Raw genomic sequence first — 27,069 nt, forward strand, 5'->3', positions numbered from 1 at the left:
GCATGAGCCTATCAACTAAGTACTATAACTTCTTCGCATCGTTTGTTGAATGCGTATCTTCGCCGATTTTAGACTCTCAGATTATACTTTCGGAAGGATCTTCTCCGTGTTCTTATTGGCTTAATGACCTTCTATAGGTCACTCCGGCTACCGAATGGTTTAATAGTTAGTTAGTTAGTCCTCAATGCGAGGGAACGGTCAGACCGGGATTTGAACTTCCGGTTCTTCCTTATGGCGATCGGCGCCGCTATCACTTCCCTTCCCAGGCCATTCGACTCATAAAACATGTGAATGAAAGGAAGACAAAAATTACTCAAGCAGAAAGGACTGGAGGGAACAAGGTTTCTCTATCTCCATCCTCTAAGAGCTACATGCGTTGATGAGTTACGGCTTTAGCATTTCTTTCTTTGACTACCAATTTTCTGTTCTAAAAATTTTGACAAAAAAAAAGAAAGCATAGTCTAAGTCAGAGCTGTTCATTTATTGGAAAAATGAAAATGAAAGCTTGTGTTCAGTTTATTACGAAGGAAAAACACACAATTACAAATAAAGCAAATAGCTAATGAACTAATCTCTTATTTCTTGATATAACAATTCAAAACTGATCAACATGTGCATCTTATGAACTGTTTTGATTACATTATTTGTTGAAACAAAGCAACTACCCAAAGCATTGATAGGATTTTCGACAGCAAGTGCATCTCACACTCGCTTTTCACTGGCCTATTGACGAACGAAAATGATACTCGAAAAGAACAATTGTATGGTTTGTGAGGCACTTCAATAACTCCATGCACCGGATCCATTTCAACGGGGTGCAGTAATATACTCAATTCGGTCCAGTGCTTCAATACTATAACCACATCGTTGATCAAGGTATCGTTTTCTCGAAGCACCTTGGCCCATAAGAAGAGTGTTTGGGGATAATTCACATATTCCATCGTGAAAATGGGGATGAATCGATCCTGCAAACAATGATACCGCGCTTCTGGGCCCAATTGCCACCGTAGAGAAATTAATCTGGCCAGCTCATCCGAGATGGAAAAATCCAAGCAGAACAACTTCATCTGCACATCTGAACTGCTTGCTGTAATGCTAACACGCGCTATTTCCAAGTCAGTCATGAGCTGGCTTAACGCAGCATATGAGGTAAACTGTGCTCCATCTAGGTATCTGTAGTTAGGCAGCATACAGCCAGGTGGTCCTTTGTCGATGGATAAACGGCAGGATTCAATTGTAACATCACATTTATTGAGCGCGATACATACGATAACGATGAGAACAAAATTGTCCAACTGTCTGAGTGAGCTCATTGATGACATTTTCGTAAATGCGTGCAATCCGGCCAGTAGTCGATGTCCCACTGATTTGATTTCGTGCAAGTAGGCAAGGTTGATATACGTTTGCAACACTTGAAGAACTTCCCAGACATTTCTGTCAGCTTTCCTAGACACTTCCTAGAAATGAGGACGCAATGCGTGTAGGAAGGTTTCGGTTTCAATTTATCCTCAAAGTTTTCTTACGGATTGCATACTTCCAACAACTAAGTACAGCGACTTCGTCGCATCGATCGTTGTATACACAACTTCGTCGATGTTTTACTCTGACAGATTGTACTTTCTGAAGTATATACTACTAGAATTTTAATTCTCCGGTGTATCTCAAGTATACCGCGGGACGAAGTTTAATCAAATTTTTGGGCAACATTTAGAACTGGATTGACTCGAATGTTTAAGCGGTCTAGTCCGTCGTCCATGTAGTGGAGACTTGTAATTGTGTGCGATTATTCCTGGGGATTGCATCTTAGTAACTCATCAATATATGACATCGGTAAACCTCTAAGTCCTCTGAATTGTACCGAGGATAGGCTACTGGTATTAATCAATGCATATGCTTGTGAGCATTAAAGCCCACACGACGTATCTGCTCCGGTTCAACCTCTATCCCTCGGTATATGACGGCCGATCCAAATGCACAAAAAATGGCAACTTAATATGTCTCAAATAGAAGAACCGTTCAAGAACTGAATAGAGATATGAGGAAGTCTTCAGTTGCAGTTACAAAGATGCAATTGATTTTTTGATGCGAGAAAATTAAGGATATGTTCAAGCTTATATATTTCGAAAGATTACGCACAAACTCATAGGCACTACCCTAGGTAATTGTGTCTCCAGGTCTTTATATAATTTTTCAGACATGATAATAAATTTCAGAAGTACAACTTATGGAATGCCTTGACAACAACTTTTACCACAAACCGAGCAATAATAATCCTCTACATAGCATTAGCATTTACGCCCAAAATTCAGGAAATGTAAGCCAGTCAATGCCAATTGCCTGCGAGGCTTAATCTGTAAGCTATCAAATGCATACTGGATTGATAGCAGGGTTGGGTTGACATACTGGATTGATAACACTTTCAAAACTTCCCAGACATGACGGTCTACTTTTGCCGGTAGTTCTTTTAATTATGGTTGCTCATTCAGCAAAACAATGTTTCGTAATACATTTTTGTTACAGTTATTGCACGATTGTAAGGCAATTTGTAGTGATTTTCATTATTTTAACAGATTTGTCACAACTAATATTCGAAAACTCTGCTAACAGGGTAGGATCTGCGCCTCCCTACGCATGCGTATTGCCTTGCTTGCCTACGATTAGTATCTTTCGACGCTAGACAGCTTGCGTCATAACACTTAGGCTATTTAATTGTGATGAAATTGCCATATCAACAATCTGATAGCTTAATAGGCCTCATTATGCGTCTTCATAATCGTATAAAATCCGCCGGTCAGATGTTTAGTGATGATCCAACCGGTACGTGATTGAGAAGATGAATAACATATGGAAATACCTACTTATACTTTCCATGTGCCGATGCTGTTACGGTAGTGAAACTAGAGGTGATCTACAACAACCATGTGCCCTGCTCAACTGGAACAATCAGTCGATAAATCCAAAAATTGACGAAATCGGTTCGGTCAAATATCTTCGTCATAATAGTACACTCTACAAGCCGTTCAGTATATTTAATGCGACCAATCAAGGGTTTGGATGTGTGGGTGCTCACGTTACATTCAATCAAGCGCGTCTGAATCTTACTCTGTTCTGTATGAAAGCGAACAAGGAACACCGAAACACAGACTTTGTGCCAAAGGATCCGGATTTCGATGAGCTCATGGAAATTTGGAATGACTGTCGTAAGACCTCGTACCGTGCCCACATGGACACAAAACTTGGCTCACTGTCCTTGTTGGTGAGCCCGTCATACAAAGAAGGAACGGATGCAAGTGTATTTCTAGTCTTAAATCAGTTCGCTGATCTCGAGGTACGGAAAATGGATCGTAATTACGATCACAATCATTCTTATCAAGTCTCCAATAAGTGCACCTGCAGTTACAGATTGCACATGTCGCTAATGATAGGAGAACAGAAAAATGGTGACCAAAGACCAGTGCCATACTGGTGTAGCATTTGTATCTCGCTAGTGGTGCTGTGGAAATTCAACAGGGTATAATAAAGCAGATACCAGAAAGACAGTGACGTTTAGAATTGGATTTATAACCATAATGCGAAAGAAGTTCTCCAAAACTGGACGATTGCTTGGGTAATCCTAGTCTAGTAAGCCATTCGAGCCATTTGCCAAGTGTGACCTTACTAGGTCGTAAAGACAAGAAGAAAAGGTAAGTGGGACACCGACGAATATGCACAAAATGTTCACTTCCGAACAGGCAGTAGAAGGAATAATCCGGTACCCATTTGGTGCGAGCATATTTACTCAAACCATCTTCATCGAATGTAAAATGCACATAAGTGGTACAAGAAAATTTCATTTCTTGGAAGATCAAATGTAATCTGCTTTTACGACGCTGCAGAGCGGTAGAAAACTTCAGTGATTACAGTCAAAAACTTCATTATTTACAAGCTCACCATTAAGAAAATGTTGTAATAGTTTTCAATTGTAATGAGTTTTGGACATCATTTAGGTACCTCAAGTCCTCATGTTTGGACGCCTTTTGCAGTTAAACCAAACGTCTTGAACGTGTGAGTTGTCCCTACTTTTCGTCGTATTATCAAACAAAATAGTTGAAGATATTTTAATTCTTCTCGACTGTAACGGTGTGTCACTCGAGTCGGATTTTGCAACAATTGTTTGGAAAAAAAAGCTCGAGACTATTAATGGCTATACATGGTAGGTCATATTCCTGCCATCCTATGGCTTACTAGACATTTGATACCACGTAGTTGGATACTCAGTCCTCCCTACGAGGGGATGGTCCGGATCAGATTTGATCCCCAGTCCTGCCATGTGAAAACCACTATTTTCACTACCACCATCTTCACACGGCAGAACCGGGGATACACTCAGGAAATACATTCCGGATCGTTCTGCCGTACTGAGGATTGACTATCCAACTACGTGGTTCAATAAATCTAGACAGTTATTAGATGGCCGACATGACTGTACTTGTAAAATATTTCTTCAATGTAAGTACTTGTAGCCTGTACTTCATCCATCCAGTTATCTGTTTTAATAGCTTTTTGTCGCTCCCACTTAGATTAATTTTATATAAATAATAATTCATATTTTTTATCTTAACAGCTAATATTTTTTGCTAGGAATTTGACACTTACCTCGTTTAATTGGTGTAACTGCCATAAATCCGCGGTTTCCTTTTCGTCGTTTTCGGATTATTCAAGCTCGTTCCACATATACACTCTCACGCATGTTTCATTTTTCTACTTTTACTTGTTTTTGGTTTGCTTCATTTTTCTTTTCACTTGGAAATAGTTTCGTCCTTGTTTGTCACTGCAGCAGTTTCACTTGTTTTCTCTTAATATAAGTACTTGGTTGTTCTTGTGTGTGTGTGTTCTTTTTTGGGTCTTTTTTCTTGACTTTTTTTTGCTTTGCAGGATTTTATCAGTTGCATTTTCACTCATTTTTATCTCGGCCAGTTTTTATCAGCACTGTTTTCCACTGTTTGGTTTCAGCTATACTTCACTTGCTGCCATGCTTCATTTCTGCACACACGCTCACACGTTCGCTCTTCCATCACACTATCGTCACAGTTTTCTGTCTCGTTTTTACCTTTATCCATTCTCTTTATCCTTTTTGTTTATCTCCTTTTCTGCTCTCTGTGTATATAAATTAAAATAAATACATTCTGTCATATATATAATAACACATTTAATCAACTGTTCCATTTCTGTTTGTTTGCCTGTGTGATTTTGAGTGTTTTTTTTTTTTCCTGTGTGCTTTGCTAGTTTAACTCGTTCACTCAATTCTCTTTTCGCTTGTCTAACGTTCGGTTAGAACGCTTGTTCTAACTTTCTTCTGTTCATAATATTTCGCGTTCGGGTTTCTACTTTAATAATTTTGCATCATTACAGCGTTGTTTGGATTTAAGTTGCCTGTTCGATCAATAGTTTTGTTTTGAGAACACGTGTTCACTTTAAAAGATCCGATAATAAACCGAACGTAGTTTCGCTATTGTTTTGCTTTAATCTTCCGAATTTAGCGGGGTTGTTTTGTGTTAGTCAAACATTGTTTTGTATTAGTTTCACTGTAAGTCCGTTCGTTTTTCTAGAGCACACGGATTTTGCATTACTTTTGACGGTATTCTATTTTTCTTGGAGGCTGTTAACACACACCGTACGACTATGAATAGATGAAAGAAGAAGACAACTAAGAACCTTAGCATAATGCGTTGCTATCGGCTGACTTAAACAGATGTTGTTGATGAACCAGCATAACGCTCATTTTAAATGGTATCAGTACGAACAGCACAATATCACCATCGGATTATAAGATTTATGTGCGCGTGTGACTAGAACCGTATAACATTCTGCTACGAATGCTACAAATGTAGTTTGGCATGTCACGTAGTTGTGCTTAACACCTTACTATGACAGAAATTTTGAGAATACTTTTTGGACGAATGTTTTGTTTTTGCTTATCCCTTTGTTTTTCAATAAAAAATTACGAAGAACTTCTAGAATAGTAGAAGCCAATGGCAACGAGGTTGATAATTTGTTATTTCGCTAGCTTTTCAACAGAAGCATTCACCTAGTAGCGTACGATCGGAAGAACGAGCGATCCATCAACAACGCCATTGGAATTGATGAAAAATGGTAACATTAAACGTTGTAGCGAAATCATTTCTAATGCAACAGCCACTTGGAAAGTGTCTGCCTTTGCTTGGTTTGCTGTACCATCTGAATTTACTTTTTTTTAAATCTCCTTCGTGTGGGTGTGCGCTGGCTCGTCTTTTCCGCTGTTTGACTGTTAACAGAAGAACACAATGCTAGACGTATTGTTGGTGACCGTTTTTAAGTTCGTTTCAATGTATACTGTTTTTTAAGGATATTTCTATATATGGGTTGGATTGTTTCTAATGCCCAGTAGGCAACTATTGCCTACCGTTCGCGTTCAAATTAGTCTGTCTACTACTGTTGTGTAAATCGTTTCTGACTGATTGTTGCTGTTCTGGCTGTACTGTTTTCTCTACGGCTCTGATGTTGGGCGTTCGTTCGTTGGCAAGTAAATAATGTACCTCTTCTTCTATTTCTTACGCGCACTCTTTTCTGTTGTGCTATGCATCTTATATATTTTGTTCTACTCATGGCAACTGATAATGCGGCAACATAGTACGATTTTTTCGTTTGTATTATAATATTCCCCTACATACACACACACACACACACACACTTTTAAACAGCACCACTGGAGTTCGCGGGTATGCCTTGCGTATTAAATATTATCATTATTATTATGTGTTTTTTCTCTTATTTTCTTTTTTCTTTTGGTTATTGATCACACATTTCTAAGAAGCAGTAACTCATTTGGTTTTTCATCACACAACAACAGCTTTGGCGCAAATTTTAGTGATTCCATCTATTTTTCTGTCTGCTGTCCTTGTAGTCTTTCCGTTTTTGCTCTTTTTTTTTTAGCTATAGTTTTGTTTGATGGCCAATGTGTCTTAATTGCACATCGCAAACATGATTCGTATTTCTTATTTTCTTGGATTAAAATTGGGTGGTCCTGGTTTTAGCTTCTTGCAGCTCTCTCTTTATTGCTGTTTTGCGCCTCCACTAGCAAGCAACAGTTTAACATGACGGTGGCCGCATACATTCTTAATCCCATTCATTCATTATTTCCGATCGGATACGATCGCTCCATTTTCAGATCTTTCTTGATCACACTGTATCACGTGCAACGTGATGCTTACGATTCATGGCCAGTAACTTTTGTTTATCTTCATTTATCTGCTCTTAACATTCGCATAGTTAACATAGTGATTCTTCCTATAATGTGTGAGTGTGTGCTGCCATTTGTCAATTGGACAGTTTGACGCCCCTTTAGCGATCACACCTTATTCGGTAACACAAGCTATGTGTTGCTATCACATGTTTGGTTGTGATACTCTTGTGTTTCAATTTAATCCCTATCGTGTAAGAATTCACCTTTCGTTATATTTGCTTGTTGGTCCTGTCTGCCCGAATAGAGAATGAGAGGGAAATATGTGTCTATCTGTCCGTATTTCAGTTGTTTGTGTTTAGAAAACAAATTAGAAATGTTGTGTCTTGTTGCATGTAATTGTAACTTAACGAAAAATGGTACGCCTTGGGACGTACCATATTTTTGTTCATTCACCGCATAGGGGAAGTAGTACGTATTCCATAATAAGTGTGTGTGTGTGTGTTTTTCTCTCGCTGGTTTCGTTCTAAGTAATTGTCTCACATTCATCTCCCATTGTCACGCTACCGCTCTTAATGATTACTTGTCTTGTCTTTCTAGAGTCTCTGGGTTAGTCGTTTGTATGTGGTTGCTTCCCGTTTTCAACTGGCTCTTAGCTGTACAGCACACGTCCAGCCGATACCACATCAGCATAGATCACATTATACCTCTAAATAGTACAGTAAAGTGTTGACTTACTATGTTTTAGCTAGTCCAACACACACTATTGCACTACGGTCAGTTTTATTGGTTCTCCTCTCCTGCTACAGTGCTTCCAGGGCCTCTTTGTTATCTTTACGTGTATGTGTACGTACCGCGTCATCCTTTTGCTACATCCGCTATCTGCATGCTTCTTTATCGTAGCGATTTCGTCGCCTTCGTGTTACTGTACCCGCTGCTGTGCTGTGGCCGGGGTGTGAATTGTCGAGATGCTGTAAAGAGTGAGAAATCGAGAGCATACACACTGGACGATTAGCAAACCTGTAGCATCGGATTACAATCACGAAACGTTGCCTCATTACCCGGCATCACCATGTTCATCGTCGGATAGACACCCGCAATTGGACGAATTTCGTTCGGAGGCGATCGGCGGCTTTGCGGCAATGTTAACGAAGGCTAAACAGAAACAACATGTAACAACACAAACGAAACATTTTTTTGTATGAGTACAGGACACGTACAGGGCAGTAGATAAGTTGTAGTCCTGATGAATTTTGTCAGCTTTGGCCAACCTTGAAAACACATATGCATGAATTTGATAATTGTCAGTTGATTATATGATAAGTTATAGTGTGGTGCAAAGCATGGATAAAAATAGATATGATAGGAGGATCAACCAATGGCTTATTAACCAACAATCTAAATAAGAAATTGGGGTCCAATGATGAAGTAAACGCAGTAACAGAGGCTTGTTTTGAGGCTAATGGCAAAGCATATTTTAATAATGACATTGAAAAAATGATAAGTCGATATAAGCGCCCTTTCGCTGTCGGAGGCAATTAAATTGGGTAAACCAATTGATTTTACACCAAAAAACTTTCTTTTATCGTGGTTGGGACTAAAACGTATCTACCCACCTATTTCAACACAAACCATTTAGTAAACCGAGGAAATCACGGTAACACTTACATAGTACGCCTGTCCAATTTTAACGTAAGACATCCCGGTAGCGGCATTGATCGGAATCAACTGCTGATGGTACGGCTCAACTGCGGCCGCTGCAGCCGCTGCAGCAACGGCCGAATTGTGCATTACAGCGGCAGGCATTGCGTGTGGATGTGCTCCGCCATTTCCTCCGCCAGAACCGGACCCACTACCACCACTATTGCTTCCTACGCTACCGCCACGCTGCGACGGACCATTACCTGTACCGCCCGCATAATACGACGACTGTCCGGAATGCGACTGTCCTCCAGTCATCGATTGTCCTCCACCTGGATGGTAATAATGGGTCGTTCCACCGCCACCACCACCTCCCCCAGGACCACCGTGTGTCTGCTGTTGCTGAACGCCGGGCGGCATCGGTTGACTACCACCGCCATGATGTGGATGATGTTGCGCATGCTGTGGATGTGTACCCGGATGGTGATGGTGTAGGTTACCACCATGCTGGGAAGGTTGCCCACCAGTCGATACCACCGGATGACCGCTGCCACCGTGATGATGTGCCGTCGGTGTCGATGGATGATTGCTACCACCGTGACCACCGTGATGATGTGACGTTGCACCATGGCCGTGCGACATCGGGTGATGCGACTGCGAGCCAACACCGTGCTGCTCGTGTACCGACGACGACGTAATACTGTTCGGTGACCCATTGCTTTCGTTCGAGTTTGTGCTGGGCGTATTTCGATTGTTTACCCCACTGTAACTGTTGTTGGTGCTGTAGCTGCGCTTCAGGTCCAAATTGGGCGGTTTCGAGGAGCGATTGAGGCGCGATTTATCACCGGCCATTCCTGTGTTTGGTGCTGTTGCACCCGGTACGACCATGCTAGGTAGCGTCGGTATCAGCGGTGGTTTGCTGTTGGAGGAGGAATTGCTGTTCGCGTTGGACACACTCTGTGATGCGGGGCCCTCGTGCCGGTTACCTTTGCCCGGTGGTGGTGGACCCAAGATTAGTGGACCGTTCTGGTTATTGTTCCCTGTATTGTTGCTGTGTGCGTAACCACCACCCTTCATACCACCAGCTCCCCCTCCCGCTGGTTGATAGCTGCCAGATCCGGCGCTACTATTCGGCGTCATCTGCCTGCCTCCAGTATTCGCCGATGAATTGTAGTTAAAGTAACTGCCACCGGTCGTCGAGCCAGAGTTCGCATTCGGTTGTCGCGGTTTGCTGCCCTGGTAGCCTCCATTGCCCGTTTTACGCTCTTCCGACGATGTGTAGTGATGATGACCGCCGTATCCCCCGCCTCCTCCTCCTCCTCCGCCACCTCCCGTCACATTCGGCATTATCGGAGGTGTGGGAAAGAGTGGCATGCCTTTGTGTGTTGCACCGGGAACACCGCCATGATGCGCCGGCATCGACATTGGCAGCGAAAGCGGCGTACTGGGCGTTGACTGTGGTGTCGGTGCGTTTGTGGCACAGTTATTACTATGATTGCCTCCACTGTGACTGCTGTTGCTGCTGCTACTGCTACTGCTACTATTTCCACCACCACCGTTCGATGGTCCATTCGTGCTGGAATAGTGTCCTGTATGCTGCTGGTGATGTTGCTGCGAATGATGGTACTGCGAATGCTGCTGATGATGTCCATTTCCACCTGGGAGCGTCGTCGATTCGCCAGCAGAACCGGCGGGATGATGGTGATGGTGACTGCTGGCATGGTGGTGCTGGGATCCACCGGACGGTGGATGCGGATGGAATGATGCGGCAGTGGGTACCAGTGTGCCAGCAGTGGCCGCCACCGGATGTGGATGGGTCGCCATCGGACTAGCGAATGGAAGCATATTCGGGTAGAGGGGTTGCGGAAAGGCGGCGTACATCGGGGCAGCTGCCGACGACGCATCGGGCAGTGGTACGGGTAGGTTGGCGGTGAACGGTGATATCGGTACGGGCGTTACCGAGGCACTGTGCGTTGCGCCACTCTGCGATTGGCCGTGCCCACTATTTGGGGGAGTCGTGTTGCGTTTGCCCGAAAGTGGTGCACCGGATGAGCTATTGCCAGTGCCCGGTGTAGTTGCGGCCGTGGTTGTGATTATTCCACCGTTGGTTGGCGTTTGCGCTATTGGAGGCTGCATTAGGATGGATGCACCGCCCACCGTCGATGGGACGGGCGTTTGAGGAACGTAGTAAGTGATTGGTTGATTCCAGTAGTTTTGGTACGCGGCGCCTGCAGAATAGGGAACGAAGGAAAGGTTAAATGGTTTACAGGGTTTACCTAGCCAATTCGGATACGTAAAATCGCTATCGGTCAACGTAAATACTTATTCTGGCGTCATAAACCTTTAATTGGGCAGGATAAATCCTGTAATAGCTCCGAGCAGCATCCTTACCATTGAACGGGTATCCTATACCGATCGGATAGCTAATCGGGTACTGTGAAAGCTGACCAGCAGCTGCGGCGGCGGCGGCTGCCTGTGCGGCTGGGAATTGGTCGGACGAATACATAACCGGATTTTGATACAGCGGTGCCCCGGTGTAAGCAGCTGCAGCTGCAGCCGCTGCGGCAGCCGCACTCTGTGTGTACGCAATCGGGTGTAGTACGGTTGAAGTGGGACCGGCCGGAGTAGAATAAATGGAAGCGCCCGGTGTCGAACATAGGCTCGCTTCCCGCTGTTGCTGTGGATCGTACACTGGCACAAAGTAACCGCCGGACATTTCGGTCGGATCCATCGTTGTGGGATATGTGTAGACCAGCGAGGATGGGACAGCGTAAATAGCACCATCCGGCTAAAATTGGAACAAAACGACAGAATTAAATCTATTCACAAACACATGGCAAATCACGGTTTGAAACTCACCGCGGTCTGATATGTCGTCGTTGACAGGCCAGGTGTACCAGTTGCGTATACGGTGGCACCCGGATGTCCACTGCCTCCACCATCGTACGTGACGGTGTATGCACTAACTCCGCCACCACCAACACCACTACCACCATTCGGGGTAGTTGTGGCACTCGTGTAACTCGTCAACGGCACCACCGTTTGTACCACGTTCGCTACCTTCACCATGTCATTCTTTTTGTCCACCTCCTCCTGGCCACCATCGGTCGGAGTTTCGCTACGATCCTCGTCATCATCGGCGGCATCGAGCGTGCTGCTACTACTGACAGGATCGTGTACGTGCAACAATTGTACAGCAGCACCCAGAGCCGGATTGTTGTGGTCAGCTTTGTCCATTGCATCCAACGAATCGCCGAGTTCGTCCTGCTCTTCGTCCGCCCTTTCCACCGACTCATCGATCAAGGATCGATCGTTATCTAGCAGGGCAACAGAGTTGGCTGCATGCACGAGACTTCCACTTTCATTCTGATTCGTACCGTACTGTATCTAACAAATAAAAACAAATAATTAGGCCACACATTTCTGGCGGGAGAAAATCGATTGTTATTACCTCATTCATATCGATTGGCTGCAATTCGCTGGCCTGCAGCATAGGACTGGTGGCTTGATGCTTTTGTAACTTCAATCCGCCAAGCTCGTTTGTCGTTTGTGTGATTTCTTCGCAGAGGCTTAAGTTTTCTGCAAAAAGGATGAGCAGCATATTGATCAAAACACGATCCGCCTTTCAGGAAAAAAACAGATATTCTTACCATCCATGTCTGGATTATCTTTGACGCTCAGCAATTTTAGGCCGCCAGTGTTGACACCCGCATCGTAACATCCGAGCTCGTTGACCACTTCCTCCGCAATGGTGGTGGGTGTCGTCGCTGCAGTCGATACCACCGTCATGATGGTAGTGATGGCACCGGAACCATCTCCAACCGTAGGAATCGTAGTTTGCTGTCCGCAGTCAATCGTCTTTCCTAACGACGGTCCATCAACGGAACTTTCGAGCGAACTGCTACTGTTGAGATTGTTCTTACTGTTGAATGATTTCTGCTTCTCAAACTTTCGTTTCGACATTTTGCCGCTTCCAGACCAGGGACCGCCAGCCGATGGTGGCAAATTAGAGGGATCAAAGTGATACAGTGAGCTAGTGAGAGAAACGAAAAAAAAACACAGAAGACACATAAATAGTAAATCAAATGTTTCAGAATTAGTCTTACAAATTAGCCTAGTACTTACTGTACATGGCAACATTTTCTCTTAAGATTCCTATTTTGATCACATTTTTGTGATCAGAATTAAATGTTTGTGATTTTTTAATTATTGTCCACATTTTTTATCACATTTACTTACTGCCCTAGTATACTAACGTTAACACTTACACTTAGCTTAATTTTAAAGATTGAAGTAAAATGTTTGGTCCGGCATACTTTCAAATGCCCACCGTGCACCTTGATAGCGACATTACTTACCCGTCCTGGTTCACAATCGGCTGGAACGTCTGTGGATCAATCAGCACGCTGCCCTTCGGTACGCTGGCCATATCCGTTACGGCCCACATCACGCCGCACGTGGCCGAAGGCGATGGGACACAAGGTTCCGGTGTGTGATCGCCGCTACCGTAACCAGTCGGGGACGGTGTTACCGAATCCGAGCGGATCGATTGTGTTTTGTAACTGGAAGTAAGGTACGACCTGCGTTTGAAGGCAATCGTTACTCATCGGTCGATCCGGAAGACTACCGGGGGAGCGTCAGGATGGATATCAAATATGACAGGGCTGAACTTCACCCTCAAACAATGATTCCACCCATTGGCTCTACTCCGGTAGGTGCCTTCCGTGGTTCCCCGGGTGCTTATTACTACAGCAAAAACTAACAAGGCTAGCCCACTCACCCACTGCTCGACGGGGACAGCCTCCAGGGCGTGTTGGTGCTGGCGTTCGAGTCCTGCTTCGTGAACAGCCGCGCACCGGCACTTTTGGTAGACGTTATCGAATCGCCCCGCAACAGCGACGCGTTCTGAGACGATCCGCCATAACCTCCGAAGCTGTGCGACTTGGAAACGCAAGGCCGTTCGTCCGATCGTCCCTCAATTGACTAAAATGAAACGATGAAGAAGGAAGAACAAAAATTTAAGCAACGCAACAAATCATTCATCAGGTAGAGCAGGTGTAAGGTGTGTAAGGCTTTGTGCTTTGGTTCGGTGCCATACAAGCCCCAGCACGGTGGCGTACCACTGATTGTACTTTCAGCAAACGATTGTTCTGCAGTTTCTGCTGGTGCCGGGCAGCATGGAGGTCAGCCAGCGTCGTACCAACACCGACGCCACCACCAACACCACCACCACCATCGGTTGATATCCACTGCCACTGATCGGACTCGGAATCATGCTGAAAGTCCTCAACAAATAGTTGGAGGAATTTTGATTGGAGAGGTCGTCGAAATATGCGGAAGGTTGGAGAGGTGTACGGGACGACGGAAAGGGAACAGAAGTCGATAGAAAAAGAAACAGAGAATTGAGAAAGGAAACAAAATACAGTACACGTACATTGATTACTTTGTTGGACTTGTTTATATGCGCACACACAAACACACATATACAAGTTATGCTTACACGGAACATTCAAGCCCTGCAATAGAAGAACATCTCTACTGTCTCTGTGTCTCTGGATCTTACCTCACGATTTTTGAACAGTCTCCGTTTCGATTTCTCATACTCTTCCTCACGCTCCTCGAAACTTTTCGCCTTCCGATCCAGCATACCCCGGTCGGGACAGTGCAGCAAACTGGATCCACCTTCCCCTCCACCTCCTCCTCCACCACCACCACCTCCAAACCGATGGTACTCGTCGAAGCTATGCGTGTCCCGCTTCAGGATGGATTTGCGCGGTTCTTCCGAGAAGCTGTCCGAGATGAGATTCTTGAACCGTATGTCCGGAATGCGGGTGGCCGGTGTAACCTCCGCAATCACGCTCTGCTGCGTTGAGTCCACGTTGTGCTCCATGCCGAAGTATGCCGCCACCCGGTGTATCAACATCCGGTTGTAGGAAGACATGGGCGGAAACTTCATCTGACTGCGGCTCCGGTCCATCGCCAGCGACAGTAGCTCCTTCTCGATCTTCATCAGCATGTTGCGATCCTTAAAGTTCTTGTTGAGCGTCTCCTTGAAGAACTGTATCAGATTAATGCCGCTCTGGTCGGTGAACGGATCGCACAGGCTGTCCCGCGACATGAAAGAAGCCATGCCTCCTCCTCCACCTCCCCCTCCAACACCTCCACCACCATCCACACTCGAGGATGATCCCCCGCTAAGGTTTTTCAGCCGGGCCGCCTTGTTGCCACCCTTTCCGGAAGCACCGCTTCGTTTCTTACCACCACCGCTAGGCGGCGTCGTGGTAGGACCCACACCAGCACCCCCACCACCACCACCACCACCACCACTTCTCATAAGGCTATCCGTAGGACTGTCGCACTGGATGTAACGCGTTTCCGTTTCGTGCGAAAACTGTATATTGATCTGGCCATCGGTGACACCTACTCCACCGGCCCCATCGCACTGATGCTGCTGATGGTGATGCTGCTGATGCTGGTACGCACCATGACGACCTTCACTATCACAATAGTTGCTGTTCGCAGCTGACTGTACTACCGGGGAGGCATACGTAGACACTGTGTTGCCTACTCCGCCCGACGTATTCGAATCACTTCCGAGCGTGTTCACCTCACCACCAACCATCGGAGAGGATACTACATTGGCAGACGTGGACACCGGCACCAGACTATGATTGGACGGACCAGGACGAGTCGTTCCACCACCGTCCGGTGTATCGGTACCGGTGGTTGTTGCATTCGGTGCAACCGTGCCCGTCACGTTCAGCGGCGGTGTTGCTGTCTGCTTCGCGCTATTACTATTGCCTCCGGTCGGTATCGACGGTGTCGCTTTGTCCGTCTCGCAAATGGTACCATTCGCTTTGCTGTGATGTGTCGCCGTACCATTGCTCTTTTGCGTTCCGCTCTTCTGTGAATGGGTGTGATGGTTGCCGTTGCTTCCGGCGTTCGGATTGAAGGACGTTTTCGGAGGTGTCAGCTTCGGGAAGTCTAAATCTAACTGAGATTTACCGTTACGCTGCTGATCGTCACCACCGGAAAAGTGGACAATGTTTGGTGAGCTGTTGCCACTGCTTCCTCCACCACCAGTCGCCCCACTTCCACCGCCCGGGCCTGAGCTGTTATTATGTTTGGCCAGCGATTCAGCGTCACTCATGGTGGATGATGCTGCTGTCGATCGTTCGGGCTGGCTTTGGGAACCATTGCTGAGAGCGTTGTTGCTACTGCTGCTGATGCTGGTAACCGTAGTAGTGGTGACTGTGGTCGCGTTGATTGTGCCACCCGTACTGCCACTGTTGCCGGCGCTGCTGATTGGATTGCTGTTGTGCGTATCAGATGGAGAGCGTGGCGTAGGTGTTCGGGGCGGGGAAGTTGACTCACGCATGGCGTGACTGCGGGTTAAATGCTTGCCTTTGCCACCAGCAATCTAAAAGCAGAAGAAACAGGGAAATGTTACTACGTGATTTGTTAGGACTTTAAGAACTGAAATGTATGTCGCTAATCCTAAAGATCATCAGAGAATATCAGTGACAAAATATCTCGAGAACAGGTTTTTTCTTCTCAGATCTACGACTGAACAGTAATTATAACTTGACAAAGTTGTTCAAAAAATATTCAAACATCAATAATCAAAACAAAACGCTAAATACGAAAAAAAAAAAACATAACACTTACACATTTAAAACGTTTAATTAGCTTTTTGAGATCTGATATCTCGGTTATCCCACAGTCATGCCATACCGTTTAATATGGATATATCTCGTAACCCCAGTCCCTCCAAACATGAGTTAGATTTATAACCCTTTACATCATGACATGGCCTTAAAATCCCCGCTGTTGTCACACCTTGCTTAAAAAACACCTTTTCCGGATTCAAAAGTTTACCACCCACTTAGCACAATATCCTAAAAGGCAAATTGAAGGTTAATTAGAAAGTGTTCAACCTAGACCATCACACGAACCGACCACTCACTTAATTGCTACGTATTTTCCCATCCACTCCATTCCGTCCGGGCTCTACATTTCCTTCTCTGGACAAGGGAGATGGCTACACCTTTCACCGTGACAGGGGTGGGCGAACAATCTGCATATGGGTTTTGATACTTTGCAACACGAAACACTAATCCCTGGCCTATGCCCGAAAGTGGGTTGTTACCGTTAGCGCTTAATTGTCACTATTGGCACGCGGTTAGCTTCAACAGCGCTGGGAAAAATGATAATGCAATGGACGTTACAAGGGTTTTTTTGTTGGAAAAGTAAACTGGAAGCTGGAAGTATTGTTTTTATTTTTAAGTTTAACTTTTTTGTTCAATTTTGAACATTAAAACATGCACATTTTTCTTAGATTAATTTGCTTAACACTGACCCACCAAAAGAAAAAACCCTAAGGTTTTTAAGGTTTATACGATTGAATGCTCTTTCTTTATTAATCGCTCAAATACATTCCTATGATTACACGTTCGTTCTGAATCTATCAGTATAACTTTCGACAGATTCATGACCGCACAGAGATGCCATACAGGAGAATACCCATCTACAAAAGGTCAACTCGAAAATGCCAACCGTACGATTCTAACTGCCACGCTGTCACGCCTGTCAGTTGGTGGCGATAGCGGAAGTAACATTACTATCGGATTAGTTTCACAAATCACTTTCCGCCCGATGAAAGCATTTACATTGATTAGTGGTAAGCCCGCCCGGACGTTCGTGGATTGTTGGACAGTGTGTCGAAAAATTATAGCGCTCGAAAACCGTCAAGCAAAAGACACAGATTAGGCAGAACATATTTTACTTCGGTATGTCTGCTGTTACCCTTAGTAAAGAAAAAACAACAGGGAGTGACTCTCCTTGATTCATATGCCTTTGGAAGGAGCTAGTTGAAAGGTGCGAAAACCTCGAAACTTTATCCGATTAACAGTGTGTTGGCCGGCAACGCGACCTAGCCCAAAAAAGACGAAGAAGCACTGGTGCTATCAGTCACGCGGAAAGCGGTTCCGGTTCCCGGTGACAGAAGGCTTCCGGTTCTGCTTTCACGAATAGATTAACGCGCAAAAGATAGCCGGGTCCAGGAAGGTCGATAGCGTGAAAATATGATTCGGCCCACCAAATACCCATTACTAATGCTAATGAACACTCCCGTGGGTGTTTGTATGTGAATTTCCCTTATAAAGAAGCAAAGACAATCGTTTCGAGACGACCTTCTTCAAAGGCGATTTAGTAACTTTACCGAAAAGTTCAACTTTTTGCCCTCTAGATCGATTTTCATTACGCTTTTTAGCTTTGTTAGCCATAATTGCTAGTCATAATTCAAACTCCAAATTCTCGTTCGACCTTCACCACCTGAACCGAAACATCTGAGAAATTGATGTAAAATCATATTCAAATGAGAGACTTAAGCCACAAAGCGGCTCCTCTTCACCCAAGTTCAGGACTGCTCCCTAACTTCACGCGCTGTATGTTCACCGCTCCGCTCCGTAGTTAATTCGCTAAAGCTTTCCAAACGTCCGGTTCCCTGCCGGTGTACAGCTACACCGAAAGGTTATTAAAAAGGTCCAAAAAGGTCAAAACCAATGCCTTGCAGCGTAAAATCCTTGAAGTTGAAGGTTGGGCCGAATGAAAGCCGATGTAAATCACGCCACTAAATCAATAAATTCCGACCTCTGATGCCGGCAGTCGTACGTACAATGGGACAGGAGGTCCTTCACATGGAGGTCCTTCACGGACACTCATAAGCCAACCAGCTCTACAACACCCTCTTAAGCAGGGAGAAACAGCCCGAGTTCATGTTAATGGCGGGTAACTTCTCGAGTGGACGATGTTTCTGATGGAATAGAAAGTTTTTCCTGATTTTTCGCGGCAAGAAATTTCGCAATGTATGTATGTATGTGTGTGTGTGTGTGTGTGTGTGTGTGTGTGTGTGTGTGTGTGTGTGTGTGTGTGTGTGTAGGAAGAGTATCGATTTGTACTTCCTTTATATTGTCGTTATTATGTTACCAAAAAACTTTCGCCTGCGAACCCTTGTCTTCGGCCGCATTGAGCTACCCCTGAAAAACAATCACGAAGGTGAAATAAATCACACCCGCTACAAGCCAGGCCAGGTAGCCGTGAACTTTAACAAATGTCAATGTCGAAGTATGCGTATGATTACTTGTTTTCCCTGTTTGGTCGGTTTGTACCGTGCTTTGAGGGATGCGTCGGAGGTAAAAGAGAGTTTGACAGCTTTCAAATGGTCCGTCGCCATGTCGGATGGCAAAGTCTGCATGGAACCGACTATCGGAAAGACCGGAAGTGTTGTGTTTTTCTGGGTTTTTCCCCCATGGTCGAATCGGTATTCAATTACCAGGGCAAGCAGACAGCCGCGTTCGCTAGTTTCGGAGAAATGAAACAATTAACAAAGTTTTTTTTTATATTTAAACTATAACGTTAAGTGCTGAACAGTTATGTTATGTTATTGTCTTATCCTGTCTGTCTTATCAGCGATAAATGCACTGCAACACACATATCACCCTTTTTTCTCGTCCGCCCGGCGATAGGAAACTCTCCTTCACTTCTTGTACTGATTTGGGCAAGGAAAAAATTACGATTTTCCTTGCACACTCACATTGATTATACCTCCGACTCCGATGGATAACAAAAATGTTAATAAAAACATAATAATAAGAACACTGAAAAGGCATGTGATTGCCCACCAATAAGCAACAACTCTTTTGCAGCCGCATCGAAACAAAAGAAGTATTGCAATGTTTATGCGGTTGTGTTAGATAGCTACATACGACAAGGACATAAAACAAGTGTTGATAGTGATGAGTACGCCATTATTCAGTACTGTCATGGTAGGGGTTTATTTTTCTTTTCCATGGTTCGTTCTCGCTGTGACTAAACATAAGTTCAAATGCGGCATTTTTGCCACTAATTTACGATTTTTTGTAACGAAAAAAATTCACACGCTGATGGATTTCCGCTCCAGGAAATGAGACTCTGTCGTTAGAAAAAATGTAAGCAAAACATTGCAAAGGAATACCGATCACGAAACACAAACAGTGGTAAAAAGCACATTAGTATGGAAGATAAATGCATAAAAACAGGCGCACTGCACTGCTGTCGCACCGCCTGTGAAACCGTTCAATCGAACTGCCCCTGCGGCACACAAGTGGATGCAATTTAAATTTTAATTAGTAACTCATCACAAAACACCATTTAACCAAAACGATCCGATCGGACCACATAGCTCATATGCGGTAAAAACGGTACGGAAAGCAACGTAATGGCCGGAAGCAAACCAGGTACCCATCTGTAACGCATGGTAAAGCAGAATGGTAATTTGTAGGATTGTTTTTATTTAATTTTTAGTTCCACCTGACAATGACATGAATATTTTTAATGTCCTTGCAGCTGTGAAGCAGTGTGTGATTAATTTAAAAATATTTTCCAATACACAATTACTGCAGATCGAGCACGAGTGTTTTGCAATTTCAATTAAGGAAACAAATGTTGAGCATACATTCTGATCGTTTTGTACTCTCTTTTTAAACCTAGTAAATCAATATTCAATGCGTTAATTAATTCCTTCAGCCCATCGTACGTTTGGCGCTGACATGATGAGTACACCTGCACCGAGCACCAAAGGAACCAAAAAGGGATGATCTCATAGTAAGGGCTTAAAACAGTTATTACATCATCCGGCTTGAAACGTCGCTATAACTGTCGTCATCATATAGAAATTCACCACATTAAGCGTTTCGTGCCATATCAACAAGCATAGCAATTATTTACACTTATTCGCAAGAGATTAAACTTGAGCATAAAATTTGTATAATTTATTAAGCACCGAGCTAGCTAATCCGATCGCGAAAAAGAGTTTCCATCGTAAATAAAGTCATAGAAGCGAAGACAACCTCCCTCGAAACGTTCCTCGCTTAGCCAAACACGCGTTTGATCTTATATGTTATAAAAAATCAGCACTACGTGACGCTCATGCAAGATAAAACGGGAACACAACCAACCGACCAACCAGCATACTAAACCACGCCACCAGAACGACGTCATCTGCACAGTTGTCACCAAAGTGAAGCCAAAAAAACACCCTCCCTCTCGATCCACCTCGTCCGCAACCCTGAGTTTGTTTTGATTTTCCCTTTTTTTCCTCTGTCTGCTCATCACACTTTTCATACATACACACACATACCCTTCCATAGTCATTACTCATTGGCCGGGCCTTTATCTACCGGGACGCGCTAGGTACAAACCGGATGATGCTGTGCATACGACGGCCTAGGCACGGCATGTTCAGAGAACATATCGAGAACTGGTATCAGCTCCCTTGGTCAACCTTTCACACCACACTTTCCGACCACCTCCCCCTTTCGTCGCCGCACCATTTACTCAACATAGCAAACGCTTTGTTCGCTTGTGAAATGGCGAGTAATCACATTAAGAAAAGTGTGCGACGCTACACGCTGCCGCCCCAGCACGAGAAACCGATGCCGTCGTTTCAAGATCGTTTGGCAAGTTTTTGGCAGCGGCGAAATTGCAATCTATCTTTAGCCTAAATGGCGTACAAAGCGTACACGACAGTACGGTAAAGGTAAACGAGGCATTAGATTTTACTCCCGTTTTGTTTGTGTGCGTGTTAGCCAAGCAGATAGACGATAAGGATTTGAAGAGGAAGCGTCACAGCACGAGAAATGAGGAGAGGAGGTCGGGAAACATGATGACAAAATAAATTTAAAAAAAACTCACACATTTTCAACCTTCTGATGCACAAAACAGATGAGAATGCTTTAAGAAAACACTCACAAATATCTATGAGAATAAGCAGCGAACAAAGGAGAAAATTTGTTAATCAAAAAAGATGGTCAATGTTGATTGTTTAGTATTTTTGGTTCGGGTATGGGTTTGGTTTCCTTTGTTTTTTTCAATCACTGACTAAAGTTGTTGACATAATCGAGTCTTGGTTGTCTTGGTCTCTTCAAATAAATGCTGAGCTCTTTATGCAAGGAGTTTCAAAAAGTTTCAATCGATTTAATTTACATCACAAGTTAAGTAGTTCGAAAGGAATATCACTGCAGACGAAAGCCAAAGCTGTGGAAAATTCAAATTCGACAATTCTAACAAAACAACAAAACTGAAGTTCACATCGAAGTTATAGCTCGAAAGTTCACTAGAAGAGAAAAGATCGAATCGCAACGGCAAGCAAGAGACGTATAAAGATTTCCTTCCCTCCAGTATACAGGATCATCCTTCACAATCAAATGGTTTCTTTCCTCCTTCGTAGTTTCCACACAATCCCAAGGTGTTCATATACCTTACTTTACTCCCATTCCCCGGCGGCGGTACTTAGCACTACCGCCCTGCCTTTAAATTTACCACAATGAAAACGACGCTTAGTATCGTTTTCATCGCACCCATGTGGATGTGTGCTTGAGTGCGTATGTGTGTGTGTGGTATCCACCCTCCCCCACACTACAAGCACAAGCCCTAGAGGCTCCGAAATTTAAACGGAAACGTAAACAAGCCGAAATGGCGAAATCAAACAGCAACCCCACCGCCCGCGGGCAGGCTGGCAAAACCGGTCGGAAACACTTGCACGCCATTTTCCGGCAACGCATTTGGGGCCACCGGTTTCGTGGAACGAAGCCAGGTGTGGGAAGATGAGATCCCTACCCGGTTGTAAACACCCCCGAGGGACCATTCAGACCAGCAGTGAAGTAAATTCTTCATAAATTTAGAATCATTCAACCTATAAATAAAATGCTCCATTATGCACTGCGTCGGCCTATGTACGCGCGTATTTGGCTTTTGTGTGACTAACACACGTTTGCCGCCACTGGGGAATGGGGCACGAAAGTGCAAAAAGAAAAACATTTTTTGCATCTTTATTGTTTAGAATTATTTTTGGCAATGCAGGTAGAATTATGGATTATTTTCTACGATGTCATGATGCTTCGATTATTCTTTTAAGAGTTTGTGGTGAAAATGAAAAGTTTTTGGTCTTGGAGATGGTATCAAACACAGAACTAAAAATACCTCAACGCATCAAGACAGCTTCCTGATAGTCATATTAGATATCTGCTTAATTCATATGCAAATTCATGAGACATTCATACCAAGAAAAGTGCACCAAACGACTTAGGTGCGTTAAGTCTTTTATGATCATCCGCTTGGACAAAGAAGACGTGGTACGCCCCAACCAACATGAAGCGATTGCGTTGAACCGTCTGTCCGAAAAGCTAGCATAGTGAATCGGCAAACGACAGCTTTGGACCGTGAGTGGTCCGATTGATCTGTTTCTAGTAGTGTGTGGCTTCATCAGTATATGCTTGCATCGACATCGAGGTATTCTTACTGTAGACACATTTTCAAAAATCATAAAAAACGGCGTTAAACACAAATTGTGACGATCCATCTCATGATACGTTCCAAAGCTACAACGTACCTACCAGGACCTACCCACAAACCGATAAAGCTAATTGCATAAAAATCAAAAACACAACACCTTTTCAATCACCAACTCCGAAACTCGATTAAATTCCACTTAATTCAAAACTGGCCCTAAACGGTACAAAGCAACATGAATTATAAACCATTTAATCCTTGCCTAAGCACACCCAAATCCTGCAACGCGTCACCACAGATTCTAAGTACACACACACATACACACACACACACCAATTTACCCTAGCAATTTCACCATAAGCGAGAGGTCAACCAATCATGACCGTGAAACCTCAAACGGGGTTCCGCTTTTTCCGAACCGCCCTCAGCGAGAATCGAATTTTACGGGTGGAATAATTTCAACTTTGATTGAACAGATTGAAAGTGATACCCCGGCCCGAAACCGGGAGAATGGTGTGAAATCGTTCACGGGGACACGGTTGCCGGTCGAACCTAAATGGTGCGCGGAAGCCTTGTTGTTGTTGAAGTTTTAAATCGTGTAATTCAATTTTAACGGTCCAGTATCTAGTCTTTCTTTCTAACCTTCTCTGGCTGAAGTCGAAGTGACGGGCATAATGGGAAGTTGATCGTTCTTTTTCCACCCAAACTTTACCCAAACGTCCAACGGCTCGCCGGAAAGAGTTGCTCGCTATGAGTGGCGGTCCAATCAAAACAATATTTCCGACCCGCGCTAACACGGGAGCAAAAAACAAAAAAAAGGACTCTGTACAATACTTCACAAAAGCCTTACCGTGGCCTATAAAGTTAATAAGCTTTCTGTGGTGATGATGATGGTGGTGTGGTGCGAAAGCTAATTTGTTACGCTTCACAAACATTTCTACAAAGGGAGGGACGTGTTTGCATTTGCTCGACGGTGGAACAATAATCGGCATCACACCGCGTAGAAGGAAGACTTCAAAAACAGCAGCGAAAAGTAACGAGAATCATATTTTGGCACAACTTATTGTCTCGCTTCATTATGGTAATAAGATTTCTATAATGAGAGAATCATATTAAAAGGTAAAATGAAGACGTGTTACGGTAGAAGCAAATTTGCTAGTGGAAATTGTCACACTTAAGAATATTTTTTTACTTAGTGGAGCATGTTAAACAGTTTCTACAACGAGAGATAATTGTCATGAAAATTGATACTACAGGAGATATTTTGAATTTTATAAATAAATAAACAAAATTCCTGATACTAAGGTCACAGACAGAGCAACATAAGTACACTCTGACATGTATTCTACGTCTCCTTCAAATTTTCTAACACATTTAACATTACGTAAATACATTGCAATTGATTAGAACCTTTTTTAGAAACGAAATTCAATTTCAGAAATGAACAGTCATAGATTAATTAATATTTTCCCGTCTTGTGCAACAGCCTTAAGCTGCCACTTCACCTCCACAGCCCCAAAAGCAACACTATTAGCAACAGATTCAAACCACACTTTAATTTAAATTATAATACCATGCTTGGCTACCAGCCAGCCAGCCAGCCAGCGTGCCTGGTGCGCAAGCTATGGTTTAACAAAATTCTCCATTACTCATCAATGCAGCAGCAGCTTCTACAGCAGCAGCAGCAGCAGCAGTAAGGTAATGGCGAAACCCTCCAATACATTGGATCGTTACGCAAAATGTTGATGGCTGGAAATATTACATTCCGAACGTTAATCAGAGAAATGAACCCCCAAGAATGGAGCTAGTGATTAGTGATTGGCCATAAAACCACTATTATTATCTCATTAGCAGAGGGTTAAACTTTTTGCTGAAACAGCTGATTTAGAAGAAAAACATTCGTTTTAATGAGTCTGTAATTAATTCCAAGGGTTAATTGGTTAGTAATTTTCGATAGCATCAAGAGTTTGAAAAAACCAAAGGCATACAAAAATGAAGCAAATCAATGTTTCACTATTTTGATCGTCTTTGTTAAAACGTTAATATAGAAAACAAAAATTAATGATCAATTGAAAAAATTAAATAACACACGTTTTTAAATTAAAAAATTGCAATTCTTCCGTAAACGTTGGTTCATGAATTTTCTTAGAAATTAAATGTATTAAAATGCAAATCATAACAATTTTTAAACATTTCTTTAAGTGTCAAACACAAAGAAGCTTATTCTACTCTTTGTACAAGCCAATATGTCTCTACAATAACATACATGATTCTTATCTGCTTAAGCCAATGTGTTTCGGTTGTTTACATCGTACAAGTGTGCATCGAGTATAATATTTGTGGCTAAATACAATGTAATACTAAGTGCAAAATGAATGTTTACAAAGATTCCCACCCGACGAAAGAACCCCCCCCCCCCCCCCCGAAAAAGACAAAACGAAAACTCCCAATATGAATGCATGTACAAGTGCAGATATTGCGTTCAATTATTAACAAACTCGAAATGAGCCATCACATCCACCTCTGGTGGCACATTTACACACAACACTAGCTAGCGAAAGCGTAGAAATACACTACACAACGGAATAATTAAAAAAGGACTAAACAAACACAATGAAAATGGGAAAAATATCCTTATGCTGAGCGAATAGCTGCGATTCAAAGGAACCACCCGAAAACCCCCCCATTACCGGCCAGATGGTCGGTATCATTAACCCTTTTCTGCGGGGTAAAAGAGTTTGTTCGGTTTGCGCCCCCTAAGCATTTGCGTGAAGTATTTTCGGCAGAATTAGCTTACACCAGACTCTTTCGAGTGGGTGTGTGTGTGAGTGGTTTTTTGTTCGAAACATTTGGTATGAATGGAAAATAAAAGAACATAAAATCATCCCATACAAAGGCGAATAGCAGCAACGCGTAAAACCCTTCCCGACGTTTTGTTTTTGCTATCAAACATACCCTTTGCTGTCGTCCACCGGATGTCGGACGGCTGCCTGGGGTGGGTGGTTGATCTTGCTGTTGCTGCTGCGACTGTTGTTGCTGTCCATCACCTCCCCCCGATGGAGCACTTGTGTCTGTTTGGCCGTCTGCCATGGTGTGTCCACCACTACTACTGTTGCTAACAACGCACACGCTTCCCCCACCGCAGCCAGGAACTGTAGCCGTTGACTCTGGCGAAACAGCCGACAAGGACGAACTGCCAATGGAGCCCGGACAGGGCGCACATGGCATGTCGGAGGATTGTCCGTTTTCCACGTTCGGAATTGCACCAGCCGAATGCTGCAGCTCGGTGAGAGTTAAGCTGTGCGTACGGTTGTCAGTGGTTTGCTGCTGCTGAGCAGCAACGGCCACCGTGCTCATCGTCTGTTGCAGGGACGTGGCCAATGATGGTGCCGATGGTAGAAGCGGCTGTGCCGTGGCAAATGAGGATGCGCTTGATGGCGGTGACGATGATGGTGAGGAAGAAGATGTAGACGAAGAAGCGGGCGGGCGGGCTGCAGTGATGGACGGTGGCGGCAGTGACTGTGCAGCCAACGGTTTCTTGCCCTTCCGGCTCTTCTTGTGCTTGCCCTTGGACGAACTTTTCTTACTGGTTAATGAAAGAAAAATGTCTGCGCGGAAATTCGTAGTACGGTTCCGTCAGCGTCCGACCGGAAGCAACATACACACATACATATGCGCACATCGATACAAACATACGAATATATAAATAACACACAGTAGAAAACACAGCAGTTACATAGAAACACCGAATACACGTGTGCAAGTGATGAAGCGATAAACAAAAAAAAGTTGAAAAGCGTCCTCGCCCGAAGTGACGTCAGGATATGAAGAAGAAACGAGAAAGAGAGAGAAAGAGAAAAAGAAAAGAGAACGAGCAAATTTAGACCGCAGCATGAGATTGG

The 27,069-nt window shown here is 44.0% G+C and overlaps 2 protein-coding genes across 2 annotated transcripts in view; one reads left to right on the forward strand and one right to left on the reverse strand.

Moving 5' to 3' along the window:
- The window catches only part of LOC126563470 (acireductone dioxygenase), a 568,562-nt gene that overhangs the window by 262,154 nt on the left and 279,339 nt on the right, over positions 1–27,069 (forward strand). The window lies entirely within an intron of this gene.
- Positions 8,078–26,524, reverse strand: LOC126561278 (protein encore). The gene is made up of 12 exons (XM_050217258.1): positions 26,123–26,524; positions 14,403–16,259; positions 13,960–14,115; positions 13,620–13,822; positions 13,198–13,419; positions 12,490–12,872; positions 12,291–12,418; positions 11,699–12,226; positions 11,231–11,627; positions 8,867–11,067; positions 8,260–8,353; positions 8,078–8,169 (listed from the first exon to the last, which is right to left on the reverse strand). Exons 1-12 carry the CDS (start codon positions 26,522–26,524, stop codon positions 8,093–8,095), a joined length of 6,648 nt encoding a protein of 2,215 aa, XP_050073215.1. The 3' UTR covers positions 8,078–8,092.

Source organism: Anopheles maculipalpis, chromosome 3RL, assembly GCF_943734695.1.
Source record: "Anopheles maculipalpis chromosome 3RL, idAnoMacuDA_375_x, whole genome shotgun sequence".
In the NCBI taxonomy this organism is placed as follows: Eukaryota; Metazoa; Arthropoda; class Insecta; order Diptera; family Culicidae; genus Anopheles; species Anopheles maculipalpis.